Raw genomic sequence first — 27,954 nt, forward strand, 5'->3', positions numbered from 1 at the left:
ATAAAGGTCATGTGTTGTTTCCAAAATTAAATAGATCAAATGTACCTTGTAATTAAGTAACAGCGTGTTTTTCCCCCCACAAAGTATTAGTTTGCCAGATATTATAGTATTAAAATATTATTTTTACTTCCAATTATCAAAGCAGCTTTACAGCCTTCATGCTGTCAGTCTGTCACCATCAAAATAAAAGTCGTCAAAGCAGTCAACATTTTTATTGTGGATGCACTTGTTCTCCATCATTCACAGCGTCCATAAAACGCCATTATCCCCCCTGAGGATTGTTTTTTGTTTGTTTGTTTTTTTCCTTTTTCTTTTTTTTTTGCGTAGAATGCGTGCCTCATCACGTCCCTCAAATTCGACGTCACACAGAACCTGTGTACAACCCGGAAGGAACGGCGTTTCGAAAATGGCGATCCACGTAAACCGCGGCCAAAACAGAGGAAAGTAGAGCTGACTTTCGTCCCAGTCCCGACTGGACTGAGCTGTGAGACGGGCTCGGTGATGCGTGTATAACGGAGATGTCATCTGATTTAAGGATGAACGGCGTGAGGATGGCACGAGAGGAGGGTGTGATGGCAGACTCTTACACCGTGAGTTTATGACGTGATGTTTTCAAATAAAATTCAAACTATAAATCTAAAGCGAAACTGTTTTTTTACGTGTTTACAAAAGCGGACCTTGAAATAGCGAATGTGTTTTACAAAACTGTTTTAGAGAAAGACAACCATGAAATTCCCTGTAATTCAATTTAATTCCTGTTATATACGGATACACACACACACATGTCCTAGAAGGTTTTCAGTTACAATAAACATCTATAAATTTTAACAGGACTTCCCCGATGGTTTACGGGATAATTACGTGTCCTGTGTTTTGTTTTTTATACACACTAACGTAAATGTTGTAAACAATTATCCTGTCTATGGGTGACACTTCAGAGTCTTATCTTTGTGATTTATACACAGGAAAACCTCATTGGAACATTGTTAGCTATCTTTGGAAACCTGTTGGTCAGCATCTCAGTCAGCATTCAGGTAAGTGTATATTTGGAGCCTACATTTATAATTGCATTGTGATTCAGGAGCAGGGTGTGTTCAGGTTACACCCTGTCAGGTGAAAGTCAGCCACTTTTATTTACTTCTCAGCATCTTGTTTTATAACCCAGCTGTTGTTTGTTACCGTATCTAAGGGAGTGGGTTTAATAAGAAGGTGTAAAAGACAAACACATGTTATCATGACTGATGTTTTCTCTTGCAGAAACAAAGTCACGTGACATTGGCGGGAAATAAAGACCCAAGGCAATACTACTACACTAAGACCTGGTGGTCTGGCCTAATGCTGATGGTTCTGGGGGAGGGCGCCCTGTTTGTGTCTTATGCATTTGCACCGCTCTCTCTCATAGCGCCACTTAATGCCGTGTCTGTCATATGTAGGTATTCATCATCTGTAATTCTGTTATGTTGCATTCACTTCCATATTTTACACTGTTTTTTTCTGTTTCACATATTTGATATAATCAAAACATGTTAATTTTATTTTATATGTAATACAGCTCTGAAGGAGTATTATTTTAGTATCATGGTACTATTACAGTTTTTATTAATATTTTGAGTTAGTTTTTTTTTTTACATTGTCAGTTTAATTTTTTAATTTTTGACATTTTTATATTTTTTTTTTCTTTAAATATGTCTGTGTAGTATTTTTTTTTTTCTTCCAGTTTTAGTTTTATTATATCAAGTTACATTAAATGAAAGTGAGAAATGTTTCTTTAGCAACTACCTGAAATAAGATTTTTGTTAGATTTTCTTTTATTTCAAGTAACAACCAATGGTTTGTATTTTGGTCTTCACAGCAAGCTCCATCTTGGGTTTCCTGTTTTTGCGGGAAAAGTGGAAGGCACAGGAATTCTTGAGTGAGTTCTGGTCATCTTTCTGAGCACATATAAAGGAATAAAAGAAATTATACTGATTGCTTTCAGTTGCATAACTCACTACATTAATGCTGGCTTTGAGGTGCCAGCTCTATTTTCTCACCTATTTATTCAAAAGATTGAGGCCATGAGTTGCTAAGCAACAAGTAACTACTTGTTGATATATTGTATTAGTAATACAATAAATTAAATGCAGAGCACTATAACATCCCTATGCTTGTCTTTGTAGAGCGCTACATCTTGACTTTCCTGGGCTGTGCCTTGACGGCAGGCGGTACTTACCTCTTTGTGACGTTTGGACCGAACTCTCACGAGAAGCTGAATGCGGAGAACATTGTAAAACATGTTATCGGTTGGCCCTTCCTCTTATACTTGGTAATACACACCCTCATGTTTTAGAAAGTTGTTGTGTGATTACAAATGGCAAATATCAAACCATAATTATTTTACAAAGGATATCGTTTTGATTTACAGTGCACATTATTTTTGATGGGTAGAAATGGAATTTGTTTTGATGACTGATAACTTGCTGAAGGCATTTTATTTGAACAGTTAATTTGGATTGTTTTTTCCAGCTTCTAGGGATCATCACATTCTGTCTGGTGCTGTATTTCTATAAACAGCGGAATGCCAACTACCTCGTCCTGATTCTGCTGCTGGTGGCACTACTTGGTAGGACAATAACACAACATTGGTTGTTTGTAAAGCCCATTGTGTGTATGAAACATTACTCAAAGTGCTCCACAAGCAGTACTTGTTTTGCAAAGTAGTTCTTTTGACAAGGAAGTAATGCACAGATAAACAAGTCATTGTCTATTTTGCCCTTATAAATGTACCAGAGACCAAAATAATGGAGTTGACCGTCCCCTTGACCTTTGCCCTTTAGGTTCAGTGACTGTAATCACAGTGAAGGCAGTTTCAGGGATGATTGTGCTTAGCATCTTGGGTCCTTTACAGCTGTCCTATCCCATTTTCTATGTCATGTTCGTCTGCATGGTGGCAACTATCGTCTTTCAAGCATCGTAAGTTCTGTTGTGTATTGTGTTGCTATTCTGTTGTAGGACAGTGAGCTTGGAGTGAAATACTGTATTAATCTGACTGTATTAATACTGTTTTAATCTGACTTGACTTTTTTTTATTAGATTTCTAGCACAGGCATCTCACCTGTATGATTCCTCTCTCATCGCCTGTGTGAATTACATTTTCTGCACAACATTTGCAGTTGTGGCAGGTAGAACTCAGAAATTTTCTTTCTCTATCTCTGTCTTAAATAAGACGACAGGGTTGTCTTCATTTTGTGTTAGCATTCTCATTCTGTTTCTTTTAAAACAGGGGCCATATTTTACCAGGAATTTAACCACGAAGACGTTCTGCACATATGCATGTTTCTTTTGGGGTAGGTTTTATGATGCATTCTAGGTACATATACTACCATTCAACAGTTTGAGGGAGGTGAGGTAAAAAAAAAAAATTTGTGTTGTTGAAAGAAGTCCATGTTCACCAAGGCTACATTAATTTGATCAAAAATACAGTAAAACCATAATATCGTAAAATATTTTAAAGGGGTCATGTGATGTTGCTAAAAAGAACATTATTTTGTGTATTTGGTGTAATTAAATGTTTATGCGGTTTAAGGTTAAAAAAACACATTATTTTCCACATACTGTACATTATTGTTTCTCCTCTATGCCCCGTCTTTCTGAAACGTGTCGATTTTTACAAAGATCATCGGTCTGAAAAGCGAGGTGTGCTGTGATTTTCCAGCTATCCAGTGCGTTGTGATTGGCCGAATTCCTCAAGCGTGTGACGGAAATGTTATGCACCTACCATTCTGTGATGCCGTGTCCCGGTGCGATGAGACAAAAACCCATTACAAACGAGGCATTTGTTGCATCCAGTGGGGACATAATTACGGATTATAATGACTTATACTGTCTTTTTACGCATTGCGTTGCATCGCACCGCGTAAACATAAAACCATGTTCTGAAATGACAAACTACAAACGCTACTCTACACTGCGCAAAACTCGCGTTTGAATCATCAGTGGCAAATTCTTTAAATATGAAAAGGTACTTACAGGCTGTGAGTCAGAACAGCCGGCACTGTAGTCTACTCTACCAGGATCAGGAAATTTGCAACGAAACACACAGCATCTTCACAACATGGTGGCGGCTGTGGCAGCAACAATAAAGTTACGTCTTCTTTCTTTGCGTAAACATTTGGGTGGTGTTATGCAAAGCTTCCCACATCATGACGTAGACATGTGGGGGCGTGTTTAAACGAGGCGTTTTAGGAGAGCGTGGACCAGTCTTAACTTTTATAAAAAATATATCTTTGGGTTTGAGACTTTAGTCTTTGCAACTTTAGGGATCTTATCTATTCACGAAGAGCTTGTAACACTCCAAAGAGAAAGGAAAACTTGAAATCGCATCATATGACCCCTTTAATATATTTTAAAATGTTATTTATTCCTGTGATGGGAAAGCTGAAAGATTAAAAAATCCTTCCAGAATAAAAAAAAAAACTTGAATTTAATAATTTGTGAAAAGGCTTATTTCATATTATTTCTACGAAACCATGAAAAAAAGTAACTACGAACTATGAAAAAAAAAAAAAGTTTATATCCATTGACAGACTAAATTTTACATTCAGTTCATCAAGGTGGAAAATGCTCACTATACTACTACTAAGTGACTACTATGTAGTACTATGTGATATTCTGTAACACATCCGTGTGAGGAAGAGAATTATTTAGCCATGAAATTCCACACAAGTTTGTTTTCTTAGCGGTAGCAGTGACTAACAGACTAGCAGTGAGACCCTTGGAATCTAAGATATGTTAACATGTGTCTTTATAATGTTCCTGCAGATGTGCTATATGCTTTTTTGGAGTGTTCCTGATCACTAAAAGCAAGAGGAAGGTCAAAGCCTTTGAGCCATATGTCACCATGGACATGGCACAAGGTATGACTTGTGATTTCTGTCATCAAGCCAAACAAATAATCATCCTATTAGATTAAACACTTTTTCTGTTTTCTGTCAACACAGGCATTCCAACCATTCACAACAAGGGCTGGGCTGTGCAGCCCGATTATAATGGCTCTTTTTCTTACGGAGCACTGGAGAACAACGATAGTGTGGCTCCTGTGCCGCTTCCGATGGACCAAGAGCTGTCCGTCTCTCCCAGCCCTGTTAGCCCATACCAACCATCAGAGCTGAAAAAAGACTGAGGGGAAATGTCTGAAGTGCAATTAAGACTGATTTTACTTGAGAAATGCTACTGTGTGTTTAAGCATTACTGATTTGCTTATTGACAGCACTCACAAAGCACAGTTCCAGAATATTGGACCATTCTAGAACTTTTGTATTTATCTCGTCTGGTCCTGAGCCAGGAAACCAAGCTATAAGCCTTTCTCTATGCTAAAATGCAAATAAGGACTTTCATTGGTGGCGTTGATTTTAACCTGAGATACTGGTGTGTTATCTTTGTGTGATACTCATATCTGTAATCATGCCTTAAATGTGCTGACTGACATTTTGATCACTCCCGGTCTCATATCAAAGTTAAAAAGCTAATATTACTAACTTGAGAATCTAAATATACCTCAGAAGATGTTTTGGGTTCTGCTACTGCTTTGTACCAGAGATACTACAGCCAGTCCAGCTTTATCAACCAAAGGCCAGTGACTAATATAGATTGCACAATTCTCAGCTAGTTATATACAAATATATATTTGGTACTGGCTCAAATTACTGTATTCTCAAGCTCATGAACACTGTCCTCTCATTTTCCATTTTGAAGTCTTCAGGCCTGAATGTCTGCTGTGCCTATTATTTATTCCCTGTGCTTGTCTGAAGTGTACCAAATAGGCTTTCTGTACAAATCTGCATGTTTGTTGGTATTACAAATCAGAACACTGCTGGTGGTTGAAATGTACATATGCTTTCTGTACAACTTTAAGAAACACTGGCTGATATTTTATCATAAATACCATTGCTTTGACTAATGTGGTAAAATATGTTGTTGTTTTGGTGTCTTTTAACACAAGTAATCATTTATGCTGTTTTTTTTTTATTATACCATTGACAGACACCATTGTTGAAAGATGAGGGGAAACTTGACTGTCTAAGCCACATCACAACACTGAGTTATGTTTAAGTGCAATTACTACTGTGTTGAGAGTTAATTTAAAGAAATTTGATTTAATTTTTTTTTTTTACTTAATGTTTATGCTATTATAACCATTTCACAAGGACAATAATAATGCCTTTAATCAAAATGAATAATGAAAAAAAGACCACGCTTCAGTCAGCGTGCCGTGTTGATAGTTAGCATGGTCCAAATTCTGTTAAACCAATAATACATGCCTTATAATAACTGCTTGTTCTTTGGTCTTGGAGTATACAGGAAGTTTATAGCTGACCAATATATTAAAGCCTTGAATCTCAGTCATATTGCTGTGGACTGCTGTGTAATCGAATATTTAACTGGAAGACTAATGTTAGTATCTCGAGGACTGACGTAAATTTGAATACTGTCTTTGTGTAATTTAAGAATATTGGTTTTGTTTTGTTTTTTTAACTAATAATCGTTCTCTGTGTAGCCCATGTGTCGAGGACCATATTATTAAGGAAACATATGTACAGTACAGACTCGGATTCTGCTTGTGCAAGTCAAGATAACAACAGGCGGTCAAATTAATTATCAGTGGTTTCGACGGCCGGTGAAAACGTATGCGTACTGAGCACTGCGACAGTCATTTTTATCTTATTGATATACTGCTATATGAAGGATAGCAGTTGCATCGAATAAAATGTTTCACTTAGTTGTTTTTAATTACAAAACGTTCAAAATTAGTTAATTCATGTGGTAAAAATGAATATGTCAAAGATAATCCATAATGCATTCTGATGTAATACACCAAACAGTGCAGGTTGAGTCCTCTGTCGCACGCCATCAATCCCTGCTGTCAATCTCCCGCGAATTCGAATCCCATTGGCTGATTATGAGATACACCTAAATGTCATTGGTCATTCCTCACTGTCACTTGTCGTTTTGATTGCATACGACGAATTTACTGTTTAAATGAAAAGACGTATTTCTAATTGAGATTAACAATATTCCATTGTTGTATTCAAGTGTATGTGCCGCGGATCTTAAAGTGGATGGCCTCTTGCCCGGTCATCGATTTCGGGCAAAGATTACTGGTAAGTGATCTATAAAACTTACATTATCATGCTATTATATTTGACTCTGATGGACTAGTTTTGAAATTTATGTCAAATAAAAGTGCAGAATTAATAGACTAGCATAGATGTTTACTACAATTATGTTGTCAATGCCATCTTGATAGTTTAAGCATGCTAATCGGTTTGTTATGAAATGTAGAGCAGCAGCGATGTTTTTTTTTTCTTCAGAAAATCTATGAATTATGTGTATATTAATCATTTTTATCTCTATGAATATGCAATACGCACCACACATGTGTGAATCCTGTCCAGGTTAGCGAACACACTTTCTATTTTAGACGCGCTTATAATAAGATTACGCCCATAATATACACAATGTAGTCGTGTAACGGCCACTAGATGACGCTACAGCACACAACAACTGAAATCTGAAAATTCAGGCACGTTGAGTTATACCTACAGGTGCATCTCAATAAATTAGAATGTCGTGGAAAAGTTCATTTATTTCAGTAATTCAACTCAAATTGTGAAACTCGTGTATTAAATAAATTCAATGCACACAGACTGAAGTAGTTTAAGTCTTTGGTTCTTTTAATTGTGATGATTTTGGCTCACATTTAACAAAACCCCACCAATTCACTATCTCAACGAATTAGAATACTTCATAAGACCAATTTTCCACGACATTCTAATTTATTGAGATGCACCTGTACTTGGGCACGTTCACTTGTTAAAGATATTGTGTATCAAGTCACCTCTAATGTCGTTCCCAAACATTATGACTTTCTGTGTCAAACACAAAATGAGGCAAGATGTTCACGCTGCTAGTTTTATAAATGAAAGTGGATAATGACCAGATGTCAAACAACATAAAAGTACATTAACAGTAGTACATGGGTCAAAGACGTAAAGGGGTTTTCAAGCATTAAAACGATGAAAGTTTGACAGCTTTGATTTTTTTTACGTACATTAGAATGTGTCCAGTTTAATTTCTTCTTCTTCTTCTTCTTCTTCTTCTTTTCTGAGCAAAAAATAAATAAATAAAATAAATAATAATGACTATCATACATTTTTACCATGATTTACCGAAGACACCCACTAAATGTCATTCAGTGTAACAATAGTTCATATACCAAAAAAATCTTATCAGGCATATTTAGAACAAGAATCATTAGATGGCATTAAAAAAGACTGTATTTAAGGATCACAGTGCAGCCCCCGAAAACTAATTAACTGTAATTTTTAATCTTTACCTATCTTTGCCACTATCCTTGAAACCACTAGGTTTTACCCATTGGTCAGCCAGAAGTTTTTAATCATTTAAAATATATTTATTTTTTGAGCCTTTCTTTTGTGGGTCTTTGACCCACATATGACTTGTGTGCGTAAAGGTAAAAGACATAGAACAGACTTTTCCACTATCAACAAGTGAATGATACTGTAATATTTTTAATTAGATTATATATTATTTGTTATTATTCTCCTATGCCATCTTTTAAAAGACATTGTTTAAAAAAATAATAATATAGTCATATTTTTGTATATATTTAATTTATTGCCACATTGTCATATTGTTATTAATAGTCACCTTCCTGTCAGATTATTAGGTAGATCTTTAGTAAACGCTGCAAGTGTATTGCAGAAACCGGCTCACTCACAGATCACGGTTTCATGTCATGAACAATAGCACACATGGTATACTTTTATGGTGTTTTTATGGCATTTTCTCTTTTGTAAGTGTTTTACCTAAAGCAAACTAGTTTGTTTTCAAAGTATATCCTTGATTGCCTCAAGATGTCGACTGGATTGTGTCATTTGTTCTAATGCTGTCTTGTGGTGGGGCAGTGGAATGATGCGTGAGGGTTGGAAATTGTGGAGCAACAGCTCAGAGGGTCACAGCAGCGATCCCGAAGAGGAGGATGAAGAAGAGATGGCGTTCGGAGAGATTGAGGAAGACTCCGAGGAGATGATGGACTTGAGTGATCTACCTACAGCTCTGTTTGTCTGCAGCGTGCATGAGGCTGTGTTCGAGGAGGACAGGCAGAGGGTGAGAACAAATTTTAAAAAATCTTCCTGTTTCTATTTGCATAGTAAAAAAAAATTCAGCTCACAGAGAAGCACTCGCATCTGTTTATACAATAGTTCACCCCAAAATGAAAATTCTGTTACCAAAAGAGTTTTTTGTCCATACGTTGAAAGTCATTGTTGTTTTGGACCTCACTGACATTGTATGGACAAAAACAGTTCTTCAAAATATATTCTCCACAGAAGAAAAGTCATACAGGTTTGGAAAGACGTTCATTTTTGCGTGAATTCCTTTAAGGGTCTATCTGAGCTTGAGATGAGGCATTGTGGGATAAAAGGCTTTCTCTCCCACACAACACAATCAGTTCCGCAGGCTTTGAGTACTTGCTAGGTGTCTTGGTCTTTTTCAGCAATCTCTAGTTTTCCAAATCGGGCATGTTCAAAGCTAATGGAGGTCTTGTGAGCAGTACATTTTAACCTACATTCAGAAGCCAGCACTTTAAGGCCCCGAGGACAACATCTGATGTTCACACTGCATTGCCTTAGCATTCATGGAATATTTTTGCTGCCTGTTGAAGCTGTAACCTCTTACCTGAGGAGTGGCAGGGGCTGAGAAGAGCTTTTACTTCCCCTATGGTAGAGGAGATAAGCGGAGAAGTGATTTCTCAGCAGCGAGAGAGAGAGAGAAAAACAGAGCCACTCAGGTCACTGGCTGAAAATAGAGCATACCTGCTTCCTTCTGAAAACCTCTTGTGCTTCTCTGAAAATATTAAACCTGAATACTTAATTGTTGTGTTGGGAACAAACACACTCAGCAGTAGAACTAAAACCTGCTTCCTTATTTTCAGCTTAGTCTCTCCTTGTTCTTTGTCTTGATCTTTTAGGCATCATATCATGAATTTTTATTCTTTTTTTCCCCTGAGGTCTATATTAGTCAAGGTTTTTTATTTTTCAGTATAATTTGTTAGCCCCATCTTTTAAATAACTGCTTCTTTATAAACCATTATGTTGTGACACAAGGCAATTTGTTCTGAAATGTGCTGTACAAAATGTGAAGGTCAGACTGAAATGATCGGGGACCTGTTTTCTGACATAGAGGAGGATTTGGTTGACCTCTCCACATTTTATTCTTCAGAAATAATTATATTTTATTTATATATATATTTTTCCTCCCTACATCTCCTTGCATACAGATCTTGCATGCCCAGCCATCATTTTGTGCGACGATAGTTAATTATTTCAGGGTTCTGAGACCGGAAATCCAAGAATTTAGGAACAAGTTGTTTTTACTTAGATTATTGTTTAAAGTGGTTTTTTTTTTTTTTTCAAATTAGTCTCTTATGCTCACCAAGGCTGAATTTATTTGACCAAAAATACAGTAAAAACACTAATATTGTGAAATATTATTATAATTTGAAATAACTGTTTTCTATTTGAATATATTTTTAAAATCTAATTTATTCCTGTGATGGCAAAGCTGAATTTAAAGCAGCAAATACAGTCTTCAGTGTTCCTTCAGAAGTCATTCTAATATCCCGATTTACTGCTCAAGAAACATTACTTATAATAAGTGTGTTCAATAGAACAGCATTTATTTGGAATAGAAATCTTTTGTAACTGTGACAAGTGGGGTGGGCCGGTGACGCGAGTGATACAGCTCTCGGCCCCACTCCACTCGCCACAGTAACATTCTAAATGTCTTTACTGTCACTTATTTTTTCATAATCTTGCCCTCCACTGAAGCTTGTGACTAGCTCTTGTTCACATCTAGACTTCGAAAATGTAAATATAAAAGTCTGTATTTTTGTTTTATTAAATTATTAATTTCTTACTTAATCTCTTTATGACCCCGGACTTTTAAATGGTAGTATAAATAAAACCTAAAAATAACCATTAGCAAATATTCTGTATAGGTTCCTATTAGGTTGTCACACAAACCTCCCTACAACATTCTTGGAATGTTAGTACAGCTGACTAATATAGAACCTAAAGAGAGTGTTTCTAGAATGTTAGGGGGGAAAAAAGGAACCATTTACTAACATGTTTTCCAGGTAGGTTTAATAAATGGTCTTTTTTCACTGCCATTCATTTGTTTGTTCATATGTTTTCATATCATTTTTTTTCTTTTTTTCAGGAAAATGTAATTGTTTTATGACATAATTCCTTTGTACGTTCAGCTGGCCAGTAATATTGCTACACGCATATGCATTCATGACCTGTTAATGAGTACAACTGAGGCTTAGACCACATTGACGGGTGTTTGCTATCAATACTAGGAAAAGCTTTGCTTATATCTTTGTTATTGCGTGAGTGCTTTATGACTATGAATGTTTGTGCGTTTTGTGTATTTGTGCATTTGAATAGTATATTTGGGTCATTATCCTGAGGGTAAAAAAGATGGATAAAACAGTGAGGGCTAGAGGTTACCCATAATGCCTTTCACTCTGTGACCCTGTGTACTGCCCTGTAGATTGTGTGTGTCTTGTACTGATGAGTGCAGTTATCCAGAGCAGCCATGAACATATATTTCTGTGACTGTGAGTGACAGTGAAATGATATTTTGGCAATCACTTTGTACCATTTATCTAGAGACGGCTATTTGAAATCACACTTTTCTCTTGTCAAAACACCTCACAGTTGAAGTGAATGTATTGTACACATCCCTGAGGGCTAAATAGGGCTTTGTCTCTCTCTCTCTGTTTGAAAAACACAGAAATGCTCTTTACTTTCAGCTCTTGAGATACAGTGAATGTGATTTGTGTCTTTGGGTGGAGCTGTGAGCAACTCTGTGGGCAAACAGCTGGCCTTTATTTCTGCTTCAGAAACTAGAGCTTTCACAGACGCACCGAACCCCCCACCCCACGCACCCACAAATTCTCATTTACTTTGTGTGACTGGCACAAGAGAAGCTCTCTTTCCCTCCTTGCCTTTTGCTCTCTCACACACATATGCACACACACACACACAAATACACATTCTTTCATTTGGTTGCGTCTGGCAGCCTGGTGTTGTCGTTTCATTAAGACTGTTGACCTGCTTTGGTGGCACGTGCCTCAACTCAACTCGCGACCCCTCCTCCCCTCTCTGTTCACTGAGCTGTATCAGGGTCAAAATCCTGCCTGCCTGCCTCAGCACTGAGACTCTTCAAATGGGAGTCAAAACAGTGGATCTGAGCCATGTATCCTTAGATTAGAGTCTATAAATAGTCCCTTTATAAACTCACCCAAGAGATCAGGTTGTTGAGAATGATGGATTAGATAGATAGATAAATGCATGATACATAAAGGATAATTTACATTCAGCAGTCATACAAAATCACCCTGGTGTTTGTGATTATCTTATGCTCACCAGGGCTGCATTTAATATATTTTAAAGTTTCATTTATTCTTGTGATAGCAAAGTTACATTTTAAGCAGTCATTACTCCAGTCATCTGTGTCACATGAATCTTCAGAAATCATTCTAATATGCTGATTTGCTGCTCAGGAAACATTTCTTATTATTATCAATGTTGAAAACAGTTGTGCTGCTTAATATTTTTGTGGAAACCACAATACATTTGTTTCAGGATTCTTTCTCTGTTACAGCTAATACTAAAACAACATTTGGCCCAGTGTTTGTTCCATGTTGCATGTTGTCTTATTCCTTTTTTTTTTATCATGTTAATAGTTTTGCTTATTGTTGGGCCATAGCACTTCACTTTGATTTTAACATCATTTTTGTTAATTTTGAACAATAAACGGTTTTGCTGCTTTGTTGGGTTACCACTTGATGTCCAATGCAAAATCTGGGTCCTGAAGCAAAACCACCTCCTTAAATGACACATCCACACATTATTTATAATGCGTCATAATAAGGTCATAAATAGATATACTGCATTGCTCATTTCAGTGCTGTGGTGAGCAGTCCATGGACCTGCTGCTGACCTGTGGATGTAAAAGAATTTGCGAAGAGGATAATAAAAATATAATACTGTTATTATTCAGGACAGGATGTGGCTCATTTACATAGGGGACATTTTGGTGTTGTGTATAAACAAGTTCTAGAGGGAAAAACATATAAACTGCAATAGATCTAATCCAATGATTGCTAGAAACACACAATACCATACCTCTGCAGTGCATTGGAAATACTGTAAACCAGGGTATACTGTCCAAACTCGGTCCTGGAGGGCCGGTGTCCTGCAGAGTTTAGCTCCAACTTGCCTCAACACACCTGACTGGAAGTTTCTATGCCTAGTAAGAGCTTGATTAGCTGGTTCAGGTGTGTTTAATTAGGGTTGGAGCTAAACTCTGCAGGACACCGGTCCTGCAGGACCGAGTTTGGACAGCCCTGCTGTAAACTGATCTGTTTTATATCCTTTTTTCCTTTTTACCTTTATTTTCTACATGCCGTTTTTTAAATTATTTTTCTTTTCAGTTATCTTTGTTCACTCTATTTCAGCCTGTCTGTCATATTTCCTGACTTGCGGCTTTCTTTTAAAGCCATCTCTTCTGCATCCCATATCTGCTGCATCACCTTCTACTCCTCTAGTGCCTGCACTCTCCTTCACCTGGACTCTCTCTCTCTCTCTCTCATCTCTCTCTGAATCTCTCTCTATCATTCTTCTCTTGGTGATATAAATAGCTTGCCCTAGTTTGTGATAGCTGCAGTGGTGCCAGGGGCTGGTACGGCAACACATGAGCGAGGTAGACTGGCAGTCTTTACACATGTACATTTGTAAGTCATGATGGTGCAGTGTCTCTGCAATGCTGTGTGTGTCTGTGTGTTTTGAGACTGACCCTGCTAAGCATAGTCTCTTGCACAGATTGGCATCTAGAATCTTCCTTCACTGTGCTTAAGAGAGTTTCATCATGTTTTGTTTGAAATACAAGTGTGGGAGTGCTTTATTTTCATTGGTGTGATTGAATAATAACAATGGTCGAATTAGTGTTTTGTGTCTGAATGCAATTTATGGTGCACTAATTTAAAGGGACACTGTAAGAAAAAGTCAATGAAAAAGGGAACCCTTTACTGGTAATTTTCTGCCAGGACTTTAGGTTTATGGATATTTCCTTTAAAACACAGCACAGTGCAATGTGTTGCATTGCATGTTTTCCACTGGAAACAGCTTACTGTAAAAGAAAAACGTATATTTCATTAACTGAAATAATGACAAAATACAAAATTACTCTTACATTTTTATAGCCTCCAATTAAAAAAGGAAATATAAATTGCTCAGTTATGACACTACTTAAGTTTCAATGCATTTTCCTTGCATAATTATCGAGCATGCCTACTCTGAAAGGATGCGACTTTTGTTCACGTCACGAGCATATGGTAACTTTAACTTTTAAAACACTATTAGATATATTATGACATAATACTTAGAATTAACTGATTTAAATTTTTCAAGACCTTAAACCTTTTGTTTTGACTTCCTTAAAGGGGTCATATGATGCTATTTTAAAGATCATTATTTTGTGTATTTGGTGTAACAGAATATGTTGACATGCTTTTATGTTCAAAAAACACATTATTTTTCAAATACTGTACATTATTGTAGGTCCTCTATGCCCCGCCTCTCTCAAACATTCTTTATGCACCAAGAGCTTGTAACACTCCAAAGAGAAAGGAAAACTTGAAATCGCATCATATGACCCCTTTGAGTCTCTTAAGGTCTTTGTGGTCCTTTTGACATTCTGAGGTAATTTTATAAATTGGGAATTTATGACAAATGTTTTCCTTTTTTTACTACAGCTTTAGTTGTCACCTGGAACTATTTCCCGTCCTGTAAAGATACACATCAAAAGAAGCAGGACAACAATGACTGCATCGTTTGTTGGCAAACCCAACCGTTCTGCGGCGTTCTGCGTTCGCTTCCCCGAGGAGCGCGTGCACATCAGAATAGAGAATCAAACGAAGAAGGCGGTGACGTCAATGTGGTGGCTGAGCGCTCTGATTGGTCAATACGGATGAACCTGAACCTTCACGCGCTCACAGAGCAGCATCTCAGTCAGAGACAGCCGGTGAGCTGGTCAGTCACCTCTCCAACACACCAAAGACTTTAAGTCTCAGACAGACGCACAGATACAAAAGGAAGGCGAGAGAGAAAGAAAAGAAGAATAGGGAATAAAAGACCACATTTCTTTATTTATCTGTTTACAAGCTGCAAAAGAGGGAATGCCATCGATAAACATGAAATTGGAGATGTTGACGCTCATCGCATGCGATGTAGACACGGAGGTGTTTACGTCCGACAAAATGCAGGTACTCCCAAGTTTAACTATAAAGAAATTAATACAGAAGAAAATAATAAATGCACGCTGTTTATGAACGGTCTGTGTCTGTGAGCGAGAAGCGCTTTCACTGCATGCGCGCGGTCTGTGTGACGTTGCACGCAGCCAGTTCATTGTTTCTCATCGCTGGAATTTTTTTCAATGAATCCGCAGTTCACATTAACATTCTGCTGCATGCGCACCAATGGCGTCAATGCTCTGAACGACCTCGATGCGGAGCAGCTCCAGACGGGCTGCGCCACCCCTTTGTATGGACACTTTAAATTACATGCTTAAAGGGATAGTTCAAACCATAATTGACAATTCTGTAATAATTTACTCACCTTCATGTTGTTTCAAACCCTGTATGACTTTCTTTTGTCTTCTGTGAAGAAGAATGAGAGCTGATTCACTTTCATTGTATGCCCAAAAACTCAGTCCATGACATTATTCTTAACATCTCCCTTTTCATTTTTTTTTTTTTTGGTGTGTGAACTATACCCTTAAAAATAAGTTGTTTCATAATCTGCTATAGGCGCAATTGCCCCCTGCATACACATACTCACCTTTGCCTTTTGTAGGTATGTCAGGTAGAACTGCACACATCCACCCATCGTACTGTGATAATCGATGATAAAACTTAGTTTGTTTTGTAATTGATAATGGCACTTAAATTGCATCGAGTATTTGTTAGAATTCCTCATTTGGAATTTGTCCAGAAGTAGGGCACCCAGACACACACTATGCATTCCGGCATGAGCCAGTGCAGCTTTCTGCATCGAAAATGCACAGATGCATTTTTATGTCAGGAATCGTAGATTTAATATTTATGATTATATTTGTTGGTACATACAAGTCTGCACCTTTCTAGCAATAAAACTGTTTTTCTGTTACACCTTTAAACATTTGCCACACTTAAACAAGCTAGCAAATGCTCAAGTTTTTTGCATGGAAATGCATGTATGGTGTTTGTGACAATTGCTCAAATGAGTGGCAAAGGAGACTGATACTAAAATAAAAAAATAAAAAAGTGCCAATAAGCATGTGGTGTCAAAGTGTTAACCTAGTTTATGTGTTTTTCTGTGCCGTAAACTGCAAATAGAGAGGCAGTCAGTCAGACAGACAGGTGTTTCTGTGCGGCTACTGCAGACTGCAGTGGCTCTGCTTTCCCTGCAGTGTCCTGCCCTGAGCGAGGAAAGACATGAGAGAAAGAAGACAATTTAAGATTTATGAAGAAAATGTCTGAAAATGTCAGTATGTGTGTGTATTGGTTCTAATCTGGGTTTTTGGCTCGGTTTGAGGACACATGAGATTATAAAATGCAGCATTAAATAGCAGTAAATAGATAAGGCAGCTCATAATCAGTCATCTGAAGCGTTAACTGGTTTCAATAGTGGATAAATGAAGGAATTAGAAATTATTCTCTGATAGGGTTTTGGATACATGTCACGTTTGGGCCAGTTTACAGTAGATAATGACGGATAGGTTCACACAGTCTGTTAACTTTTTTTGTCAGACTTGTTAGTGGAGCAACTGGGATCTGAGCGCATTCATTGGAACAGGTGTGGCCTACAGTGTGTGTGTGTGTGTGTGTGTTCAATGGAAAATGATGTGCTATGGAAAATATGCAGACATCAGCACATTCAATCTGAAGGTTATGGGCAGGACTCTCAACATTCACGTATAACCGCACACATACACATCCCCTCTAAATGGTTAACACATTGATGGCATGTTTGTTGAAGCGAGAAACACATGACTTTTAAAGTTTTACAGGATTTTTGCGTGTTTGTATTAGGGATATACCGGTATCAAATTTTCATGTTGCGGTTAATTGCTAATGCTTTTATCACGGTATACGGTGTTATCACGATATTGAAATTTAGTTAAAAACCGTGCTGTCATAATACAGTATAACAGGTTTAATAACTTTTTTCTTATAACTAAAATAACTGAACATTTAAATGCAATAAAGCAATACAGAAAAATGTATAAAGTTAAAAGTTTTACACAGATTAAAGTGCAAAAGAACTATAAAGACCAATAGGTATCACTTTACAATAAGACCTCATTAGTTAACCTTAGTTAATGCATTAACATTCACAATGAGCAATAGCTACATTTGCTACAGAAGTTATTAATCTTTGTTTAAAAAATACAAGTCTTAGTTCATGTTAGCTCATTAAATAACGCAGTTACAACTTTCTTTATTAATGATATATTAATATTCATGAATGTTCAGAAAATTTTTTCATTGGCAGTTTATGTTAACTAATGTTAACTAATGAAGCCCTAATGTAAAGTGTGACCGAACAATAAAAAATCAAAACACTTTCAGTGATATACCGCATTACCGAATACCGGCACAAGTCTAGTTTGCATTTTACTTCGCACTGATTCCCATAAGCAGGAGTGAATATCCATCAGGCATGATCAGTAGAGTTAGTGTGCATAGCAGCTGTCAGAACTTTCAGTGCTCTTTATTTGTTTATATTGGCTTTTTAGCTGATCTGTATGTCACTGGATGATGGTTGCATGATAGTCAGTGATCTAGGTTTGTTTTCAAGCGGAAGTGACACCGGAATTGCAGAGTTTTGAGGAGTGACAGATCTACTCCATGTGCCATTGAACAAAGCGTTTAACCCCAGTGGCTCCCATGAGAGACTTTCCTTACAATTAGTATGCTGTAAATCCCTTTGCAAGAAAGCTAAATGACAGGTAATAATGGTCACGACTCAGTCTTTCAACTGATGAGCCTCTTCAGCTTTGAATAAAAAAGTTCTATTTGCTGGAATGATTGGTCCTGTCACAAGCAGTAGATCTAGAGAGAGAAATCTCTCTAATATCTAGAAACCAGGCCAAGGGATAATCAATAGGTCAGTAACATGATGCTCATTTTATTGTGCCCTGTCAATGTTTTGAATACACCTAATTTGTAATGAGCATATTGTTAATTTCTGAATTTGAATTAATTAGGTATAGATTTTTTTTAGGGAGGAATAAAATTGAATAAAAAAAAAGGGTGATACAACTGTTTTGATATCATAATGGAAAAAAAGACCCATTAAAAAAGCAGCATTTAAAAAAAACTTGTCCAAAAAAAAAAAAATAAACAAAAAAATTTAATAGTATTTATGAGAGAACAATTCCTGATAACTGTAAAAAAGAAAAAAAAAAACATTTAAAACTTTGAAATTAATGATTAAGATGCATATACTCAAATGTATGTGTTCAAGAGATAGGAAAATGAAAGATTTTTCACAGATTTTGATTTTGGACAAACTAAAATCAAATGCTAGTATTCTCAAATTGGTGAATGAATGCCCGATTTATCGACCTGGCGGATTCATCTCTGTCTAGAGTAGATGTCGCAACAAATGGCACACTAGCTACAAGAGTGAGTGACAGGTAAAACTGAAGGTAGCATAGGACTGAAGCATACCTGGATCAGGTTCTGCTCAGGTAGGTAACAGGATCTGAGCTTTGGCGGAGAGTGGAGAGGCTGAAGCCTGCAGCCTGATATATAGCCCTGCAACAGCCATGCTAGGACTGTAGGTCTCTCTCTCACTCTTTCTCTCTCTCTTCACTCATCTTAGATGGACTGATAGATGGATGAAACCAAAAGATGGATGGAGGAGGGAGGTTAGATACATCTGTAACCCAAGAGCACAGGCAGAGCTCAGATGTCACTCTGAAAGGTTAAAGGCATTCGTAGGTAATGATGACGTTAGACAAAAGGCTGTTGGCCACCCGCTTGTGTCTGTTTTCCTGTGGGTCGGGTTACCAGCCGACACAGCCTGCACATTCTAGTCCTAGCACTTCAAACAACCTTCCTGACTCTTCAGCGCATTGGGATGTTAGAGCCAGTCCCTTTGTGTGAATAAACATCTACTGATGTGACAATGCGCCGAATTATGTAACTTTGTGGTCAGAGAATAAAAGCTACATTCTATAGGGTGGCACATTAGTGTAGCTGATACTTGTATATTGTGGTTTGTAATATGTATATATATATATATATATATGTATATATATTGTGTGTGTGTGTTTGTGTGTGTGCATGTGTTAAAAATATAAATTTCTTAAAGGGGTCATATGATGCGATTTCAAGTTTTCCTTTCTCTTTGGAAAGTTAAAACAGTTTAAACTAGGTTTATTCCTTTTCACGGTGTCTCATATGTTTTTAAATGCAGTCTGTGTGAATGGCGCTTCGGCTCTTTGGATTAAGCAATGCATAAATACATGATGCTGTTTTGTTCATAATTGTTTATGCAATTTACGAAATTATATTTGATTTGCATTTGTCCCATCCAAAGTGCACACACACAGCAGTGAACACACACACACCGTGAACACACACCCGGAGCAGTGGGTGTATATATATATATATATACTGATGAGCCTAACAAGGCTCCTTAATCATCTCCTAACAAGGTCATATGTGAAGGTCAGTTCATGTAGTCAGTGTGTTGGTGCAAAAGAAACGGGCAGGAATAAAGATCTGAGTGACTTTGACAAGGGCCAAATTGTTGTGGCCAGACAACTGTGTCAGAGCATCTCTGAAACAACGAGGCTTGTGGGGTGCTCCTGGACAGCATTTGTGAGAACCTATCAAAAGTGGCCCGAAAAGGGACAAACCACAAATTGGTGACAGCATGTAGGGTGTCCAAGGCTCATCAATGGTGGAAGTCTATGTTGCATCAATTTTAATAATGGGCCTGTGTAGGTGCAGACTGGTCAGAGTGCTGATGGTCAGTGGCCTCTTTCAGCAGGATATTACGCCCTGTTACGCGGCACACATTTTTCAGGAATGGTTTAAAGAAACAAAATGAAGAGTTCAAGGTGAACTCCAAATTCTCCAGATGTTAATCTGATTGAGAATCTGTGGGATGTGCTGGACCAACCAGTCCAATCCATGATGGCTCAACCTTTCAACTTAAGGACATGAAGGATCTGCTGCTAACGTCTTGGTGCCAAATACCACAGGACGCCTTCAGGGGTCTTGTAGAGTCCATGACTTGGCAGGTGAGGTCAGTGCTGTTTTGGTAGTACAAGGAGGATCACCACAAAAATAAGGGCAAGACAAGCTTTTCATATTCATCATTTGTCAGATACCATTCTATAAATATCTTGATTGAATTCCATATTAAAGAACTGCACTGAACACAGTAAGAAATCAGTCTGCTTAGTCAACACAGGTTTTCCAGATATCAGAAATTCCCATAAGGGCATGGAATTCTGGGATGAATATCACAGCACCCATCTCTGAGCTCTGGAAAATCCCCCAGGGCTTTTTCATCAGGTCTGTAAATTGGATTTGTTCCCTACCATTGATTCTAGTATAAAAACCACAACTGACCTGAATGATGGCACCAATTCCACCAGAGCCAATCAGGGTGACAGTATTTGTTGTTGTTTAACTCAGTGCTGATAACGCTGAGGGAAAACACAGTGCCCTCTGCATTTATAGCACTTGTGATGAATCGCTTCTGCCACTTACATAGATTTCCTGTCACAGAAGGTCAGGGGTCAGCTTCTTTTGTGCAAAACTGTTTTGTGCCTGGCGAGTTGGCACCTCATGCACAGAACGGTTGCTTGGATGAATGAATGACTCATGTGTGACATTATGATAACATTTAGATTTTGTTTTCTGGGTTGGTCCTCCTGTTTCCAGACTTTTTGGACAAAGACTTGATTTAAGGCAGCAAAAGTTCACTCATTATTCACTGACAGGCCAAACAATGAGCAGCTGAATTATGGGAAACCAGATGTGATATGGTCTCTATGGGGAAATGTAATAAAATGTGTCCATCTGTCGAGTTTAGTGTGTGTTTTTGTCTATATTTAGAAATTTATATTGTAGTTGTAATACAGTGATTCTTTGAATCCTGCTCCAGTCTGTATTACCCGAGGGCACTTTGATTGGCGGCTAGTCGTCAGGGTTGTGTAACATCAGCAGGGTAATTAAAAACATCTCCCACTCGTTTAATCTTCTTAATTATTTATGGTTCTATTCTCAGCCTAAAATCATGCTAGCATCCTAGTGCACCATATGCCCCAGATTCTTGGGACATTCTCGCTTTTTTCAATGGCTTTCTATATTGAGTACATGTGTGGAGCTTGTCCTAAAGTCACTTTCTGAGGAAACTGTAGTATGAGATCAAGAAGATAAGTACACTGAGCAGTGGAGTGTACTAGGGCTGGTGATCAAATACAAATTATTGTGATATATTCACAATAATTTAGCTGACAATATTTATTTAGGCAGTAGTCTCTTGACTGGTATTTTCCATACTGTATATATAAATGTTGCTTTTTATCATTATGTATTATTATATTGTTGCATAGGTGAAAATACAATTCTTCTTGTTGATTTAGTGAAAAACAGCATAGAAAACATGGCTTAATTAATTTTTTGGCTGAAAAGAAAATGCTTCCTCTGTTTAGAAAAAAATCAGTTACCATCTCAGTAGTTTACATTATTAATATTCAGTGTTAAAACTATACTAAACTATACTATAGAATTTCTTATATTTATAAGTCTTTGAGAATTATAAAGATAGTAGAACTGAACTCATACACATCAGTTGTTTCACCATTCATTACATATCGAATGCAACATGAGCAGAAATGAGTGAATGTGGTCAGCTTTATACACAACTGTACTTTGTATATCACAGAAAAAATATGTGTTTTTGCCTGCAGTTTACAAACAATTCAATAGATTTCAGTCAGATAGTCCACACCTATTGTACTCTCCTCAGTCTGTCTCTACTGACTCTCTCAAATCACTCTCTCTCAGTCTAAGTCTCTGTGAGTTTCTCTGGCACTTCTTTTTAGAGGCTTTTAGAGGATTTTTATTTAGAGTGTCACCTCTCTAAATCTCTCTAGTCTACCTCTCTATGACTCTTTGTCTGACTCTTTTTGATTTGGGAATTTCTGTCCCAAGTCTATTTAAATCTCAAAGCCATATGCATTCCATTTCTCTGAAATACTTTGTACAGAGTTCATACATGGGCAGTCCTGGACTAATGCTTGACCTCACTAGCCAGACGTGTTTTCCTCAGAGGAATAGAAACATCTTCAAAACATTCCATCAAAAATGACTACAGTTACTGAGAAATAATAGAAAGTTTTTGTTTTGCTTTCACTTGGCTGCATTCAAATAAAAAAAAGCTAAATGAATTAGATGGTTCTTTTAATTTTGAAGTGATAAAAAATAATATCATATTATCATTTTAATCAGCCTAATGAAGTATTTTAACTCTTGCTTTTTCTGTTCTGTTGGGGTGTGCATGTTTTTTTTTCCTTCCAGATTGCGGTTTTCCATCAGTAGTTGTAAATATTTCTCTCTGCCCTCCATCAAAGCTGACCACAATGATCTCATATGCCGCCACCTTTTTATGCTTTCCAGGCAGGTAAAAGGTGTATAATGCATGTGACTGGAAGAGGTGTGAAGTGAACCAATACACACACACACACACACACACACACACACACACACTTGTGCTGTTGCATAACGGAGTTACATAGGCCTTACATCACACCAGTGTCCTGAACACTTATCTGCGATGCTGCTTTGAAAAGGGGCCTGTTTCCTGCCTGTGAAATGTTGGTATCAGGTGTTTACTGGATGCTGATGTGATCTTTGAAGTTTCGCTGAAGTGTCTGTCCATCAACCAGCAACACATTGAGAGAAAAAAAACCTCAGCTCTTCTCTTTTGATGCTGGGCCATCATAATAGATACAATCATATATTTATATATTTTGTATGTAATTTCTTAATGAAATTGCATTAGGGATGCACAACATATCGATACTAGGGCTGCACGATAAATCGCATGCGATATTTAATGCGCATCTTGTCAGAAAAGCCGGTTCTGTAAACAGCGGTAAATCTCCATCACATGCGTGCTTTCACATTGAGCAGCATTAACTACACAGAGCCGTTGTTCACTGACGAGCTACGCAAAACCACGTTCATATTCGCGCGATTTTTTGCGCAGCTCGTCAGTGAACAACGGCTCTGTGTAGTTAATGCTGCTCAATGTGAAAGCACGCATGTGATGGAGATTTACCGCTGATTACAGAACCGGCTTTCTGACAAGATGCGCGTTAAATATCGCATGCGATTTATCGTGCAGCCCTAATCGATACCATACAAAAGAAATAAAATCTTTAAAAACAAGTAGTTATTTAATTAGTAATTAAATCAATTAATTATTTAACTAATACTGTTAAATGTCATTTTTTGTAAAACTCAAAATAATTATCCATTGTTCATACTGTACATTTGAATTTAGCTTTTAGTGATTATTTTTAATTTCTTTTGTTAAAGTAGTATATAATTTTAATATCAACCATAGCATGAACATAATTATCTTATCTGTATAGGCCAGAATTTTAATATTATGCTCCTCTAGCATCAATACTTTTTTCAGTATTTTATTTTATTTTTTTCATTTATGCATGTATGCATTCATATTTTACAGTTTAATGTAGAAGCAGGTCATCATGGTATGTGTCCTTATCTCTACAAATCTGATTTCAGCATCACAAAACTAAAACTACTTTGCACAGGTCAGCATGTTAATCTTTATTATGTTTCATTCTTCATTAAAGGAATAGTTCATCCAGAAATGAAATCATTTATTCACCCTCATGTCGTTCCAAACCTGTATACTGGTATTTTTAGTGACCAGTGCCTGTCAAAAGGTATAAAAGAACACAATAAAATTAGTACATACACTATATTCTGCCTTTTATGCAGATTGACGAGCTTAATCAGTTTTGCAGGTGAACAGCATGGAAATACCAGCATTAACCAGTGTTTGTAAAATCATGATGTTTCTAGCTGGTGTTTATTTAACATGCCACACACAAACACACAAAAAGCTGGCGTGTCATGAAGGTGGATGTCCACTCCTTCCACCGGGGTAGTGTGTAAGTCTACACTGCTTGCAGGAAACACTCAGAGCTGTGCATGAATTAGTGATTGACACATCCCCTCTTGTTACACAGTGCCTGAGTTCAAAACAAACCTTCTCTATGTGTGGGAACAGAACCACTGAAATGCAAACACAAACTGGACAATGCTGCATATGGACAGCAAAAATTCTTCTTCTTCTTCAAATTTCATATTCAATTTATTCAGATAGTAGTTTTATTCATAGAAATTAAACATGAGAGAGCAAAAAAGATCATCAGATCTTTTGTTTTATTATGAATTTTTTTGTGTTATCAAATTAATGTTAGATTTTGCACTTTAGCACAGGAGCTGCAGACTTAAAATCAAATTTATATCAAAACAAACATATCAAACAATACACATTTATATCTTAAACAACAGTTAATTAGCCACACCAATTAATCACGTCAGTATAGTGAATATAGACGATGTGTGGTGTAAAGCTAGAACTTGTTCTAGTATCCTTGAATGAACCTTTTGTTTTATTTTCTTCCTGTCACCGTTCTGTCTTTACTTGCTCCATCAGCACAGTAAAGGTCACACTTCATATTTCACCTGCCCCCTTCTATTCAAAACCATCCAAATCAGCACTGCTGAGTCCTGTACCATGCCTCTAGGGCACAGGAGAGCATGATGCTAGTTTTATAATAACACAGATGCTTAAAACATCAGCAGAATCGTGAAATTACACACTGCAAAAGTTTACAGTAGATATGAAGTTATTTAATTCAAAACCAAAGCAGTTCTGAATTGTGTTTTGTTTGTAATTCTCCCCAGGAGCGGTTTGAGGCTCTGTTCAGGATTTATGATGATCAGACGACCTTCCAGATGTTCAAGAGTTTCAGAAGAGTTCGGATCAGCTTTAGTACTCCAGAGGCTGCTGCACGCGCACGCATCGAGCTCCATGAATCCGATTTCAGCGGCACTAAACTAAAACTGTACTTCGCACAGGTCAGTGCTTTACTTTTTATTATGTTTAATTCTTCATTAAAGGGATAATTCATCCAGAAATGAAAATTCTGTCATCATTTATTCACCCTCATGTTGTTCCAAACCTGTATGCAGGAGCTGTCAAACTCCAAAACAGCACAAAAGAGCATCATAAAATTAGTCCATATGACTTGGGCACTATATTCAAATGCTATAAAGATATATTTCCAAAACAGACTGAAATATACAATTCTGTTTAAAAGTTTGGTGTCAGTAAGATATATTTTGAAATCTCATTTTAAGGTTGGATTTATTTAATAAAAAATACAGTAAGAACAGTGATATTGTGAAAGATTATTAAAAAAATTTGTTTAATTCCCTTTAATTTCTATATTAATAATAATCTAATCTAATAATCTAAATAAAAGTATAAATTTCTTTAAAAAAAAAACTTACTGGCAATGTAAGTCTTTATTCATTCATATTCATTTATTATTTTTCATAATTTTGCTTTCCCCTGAAGTTTGCATATAGCCCATGTTCTAACTCATATGGTTGTTATTTGTTTTTTTTATGTTGAACACAAAGGTAGATTTTTTTTTTTTTTTTTTGTATGTTATGTTTATTGGAGCATTTTCAAATGTAGCATTCAAAAAATACCCAAAAGTAAATACATAAAAAAAAAAAAAAAAAGACAAACAGATAATCATAGCATGTTCTCTTACTTAAATTTAGTTTGTTACTACAGCAGATGTAAACGAGGGAGGGCATGGCAAGTTTGTACATAATATAACAGTAACATAATGAATCAAGCAAGGTGCATAAGGCGTTTGATTCATTTAACACATTGTCTTTGACAACTATAAGAAAATTATAAGAATTTATAGGACAATTATAGGAAGCAACATGAGCTGAGATCTCGGGACTCTCAGTGTAACATTAGCAGGAGACCAGACGAGTGAACAGGAGAGTTTAGTTCTTAATTTCTCCTCTCAGAGGTCTGTCAGCTGGGGATAGTCACACAGTCACACACACACACACACACTGTGGAGACTTTCGCATGTGAATAATCATCATTGCTATTAATTATGTGAAATCAGACAGACACAATTATATTTCTAGAATCATTATGCAGTAAATGTGCTCCATGTGTTTTATTCAGAACACTGAAAAAGTGGACGCACTCCTCACAATGATTCTGTGTATTTGTGTGCTGCTGTGTGGAAGTGCAGAAATGATCTAGGACACAGTGTGTCTTTCGAACAGTAAAAGAATAGCCTGTTTCCTTCAGAGAGATGTAACTATGGTGAGAGTATTCCTTCAAATCAATTAGATCTGGGCCTGAACTGTGCTATATTTAGCTTAGAGGATGTATTTAATTTAAAAGGAGAGTTAGAGCAGTTTTTTCTTTGTTTGTGTAGTCTTGTTTCGTGCTTTACCACCTCATCTTTTTTCTCTCTGGCTGCAGGTGCAGAATTCAGGGGACAATGTGGACAAGACATACCTTGCCCCACCTCAACCTGTCAAGCAGTTCCTCATCTCTCCACCTGCGTCCCCACCTGTGGGATGGAGAGTGCTATGTTTTTTTACTAACAGTTGTAATCTTTTAATGGCTTTCAAATATCATATAATTTCTTAGTGAGAGGACATTTATCTACAAAATGTCCACCTGATGCAGAAAAGATGGCAAAAACAATCTAACACAAAATGTTATGGGCACTATTCTTCATATCTGGATTAAGTTATCTGGCTTTAATTGTAGATTATATTACATAATCCTGGACTGTACCGCTCTTTGAAACTCATAAGAGTTGTCGTTATAGCAACAAGCCCATAAGATCAAACATGCTTAGTATTATGTTTATTTAACGTAAACGGGATCAAATCACTAAGGAGGTGAAGTCTGTCCCACTTTCTGTTCTTAGAGGAGCACCATGTTAAACTAGATGCAAAAAAAATACTTGTCACTAGTTAAACAGACTGTTTTTCTAAGGCTATATTGTTGTTGTTGTTGTTGTTAATGATGATGATAATATAGATAGATAGATAGATAGATAGATAGATAGATAAACCTCATAATTTACATTAGCTGTACAGTTTGTCCAAGCAATGCAGAGAAAGTTTTTTGTCATGGGTAAATTCTTGTTCTTGGGTAGTTCTTGTTTAACATTTTTTGCGATTGTTGTCAGTATTTCATAGGTCAACATTTAGTTCAATAGACAATGCAAACATGACGTGTGTAGAAGGTCCGGGAATGTATTTGTACTAGAGTTTTCATGAAAGTTGAAAATGTCCTATCCACAGAATGGATTTCACCAATGATCAAGAAGTTCATAGCTAAATTCTGGACATATTTGGCTGGGAAGGAAGTCGTGAGTTCTAAAACAAACTGTATGTTTTTTAGTGTGTCAATTGATTTCAGAAGTTCTTCATCTTTTATCTGTCTCTCTAGGTGAGAAGTACGAGCTGCATGCGGGTACAGAGTCCACTCCTAGCGTGGTGGTCCATGTGTGTGAGAGCGAAAATGAGGAAGAGGAAGAAGCCCAGCCAAAAACCAAGATTGTCCAGACCAGACGCCCCGACGGTCCCCTGAAAGTCTACAACTAAAACCTTTGGCACACTTTACACGTTTTTCTCTCTCTGTGTCTCTTTCT

The 27,954-nt window shown here is 37.0% G+C and overlaps 2 protein-coding genes across 2 annotated transcripts; both read left to right on the forward strand.

Moving 5' to 3' along the window:
• Window positions 1-372: 372 nt before the first annotated feature.
• Window positions 373-6,134, forward strand: LOC107654843 (NIPA-like protein 3). The gene is made up of 11 exons (XM_016442112.1): window positions 373-590; window positions 966-1,034; window positions 1,258-1,429; window positions 1,853-1,912; window positions 2,160-2,305; window positions 2,506-2,602; window positions 2,817-2,952; window positions 3,073-3,161; window positions 3,263-3,326; window positions 4,801-4,895; window positions 4,980-6,134. Exons 1-11 carry the CDS (start codon window positions 519-521, stop codon window positions 5,159-5,161), a joined length of 1,182 nt encoding a protein of 393 aa, XP_016297598.1. The 5' UTR covers window positions 373-518; the 3' UTR covers window positions 5,162-6,134.
• Window positions 6,135-6,556: 422 nt separating this feature from the next.
• LOC107654817 (calcipressin-3-like) lies at window positions 6,557-27,622 on the forward strand. The gene is made up of 5 exons (XM_016442064.1): window positions 6,557-7,139; window positions 8,967-9,168; window positions 25,148-25,321; window positions 26,769-26,873; window positions 27,605-27,622. The coding sequence occupies exons 2-5, from the start codon at window positions 8,971-8,973 to the stop codon at window positions 27,620-27,622; spliced, it is 495 nt and encodes a 164-aa protein (XP_016297550.1). The 5' UTR covers window positions 6,557-7,139; window positions 8,967-8,970.
• Window positions 27,623-27,954: the final 332 nt, after the last annotated feature.

This window comes from Sinocyclocheilus anshuiensis, unplaced genomic scaffold (genome assembly GCF_001515605.1).
Source record: "Sinocyclocheilus anshuiensis isolate Anshui unplaced genomic scaffold, SAMN03320099.WGS_v1.1 scaffold335, whole genome shotgun sequence".
NCBI classification, from domain to species: Eukaryota; Metazoa; Chordata; class Actinopteri; order Cypriniformes; family Cyprinidae; genus Sinocyclocheilus; species Sinocyclocheilus anshuiensis.

What these genes read in the sequence shown, in the direction of transcription:
- LOC107654817 (XM_016442064.1), top strand. Translation starts at nt 8,971, where the DNA reads ATGATGCGTGAGGGTTGGAAATTGTGGAGCAACAGCTCAGAGGGTCAC. An exon ending in TCGAGGAGGACAGGCAGAGG is followed by an intron (nt 9,169 to 25,147) that starts GTGAGAACAAAT and finishes AATTCTCCCCAG; the next exon opens with GAGCGGTTTGAGGCTCTGTT. An exon ending in TAAAACTGTACTTCGCACAG is followed by an intron (nt 25,322 to 26,768) that starts GTCAGTGCTTTA and finishes CTCTGGCTGCAG; the next exon opens with GTGCAGAATTCAGGGGACAA.
- LOC107654843 (XM_016442112.1), top strand. Translation starts at nt 519, where the DNA reads ATGTCATCTGATTTAAGGATGAACGGCGTGAGGATGGCACGAGAGGAG. An exon ending in TAATGCCGTGTCTGTCATAT is followed by an intron (nt 1,430 to 1,852) that starts GTAGGTATTCAT and finishes TGGTCTTCACAG; the next exon opens with CAAGCTCCATCTTGGGTTTC. An exon ending in GGCCCTTCCTCTTATACTTG is followed by an intron (nt 2,306 to 2,505) that starts GTAATACACACC and finishes TGTTTTTTCCAG; the next exon opens with CTTCTAGGGATCATCACATT.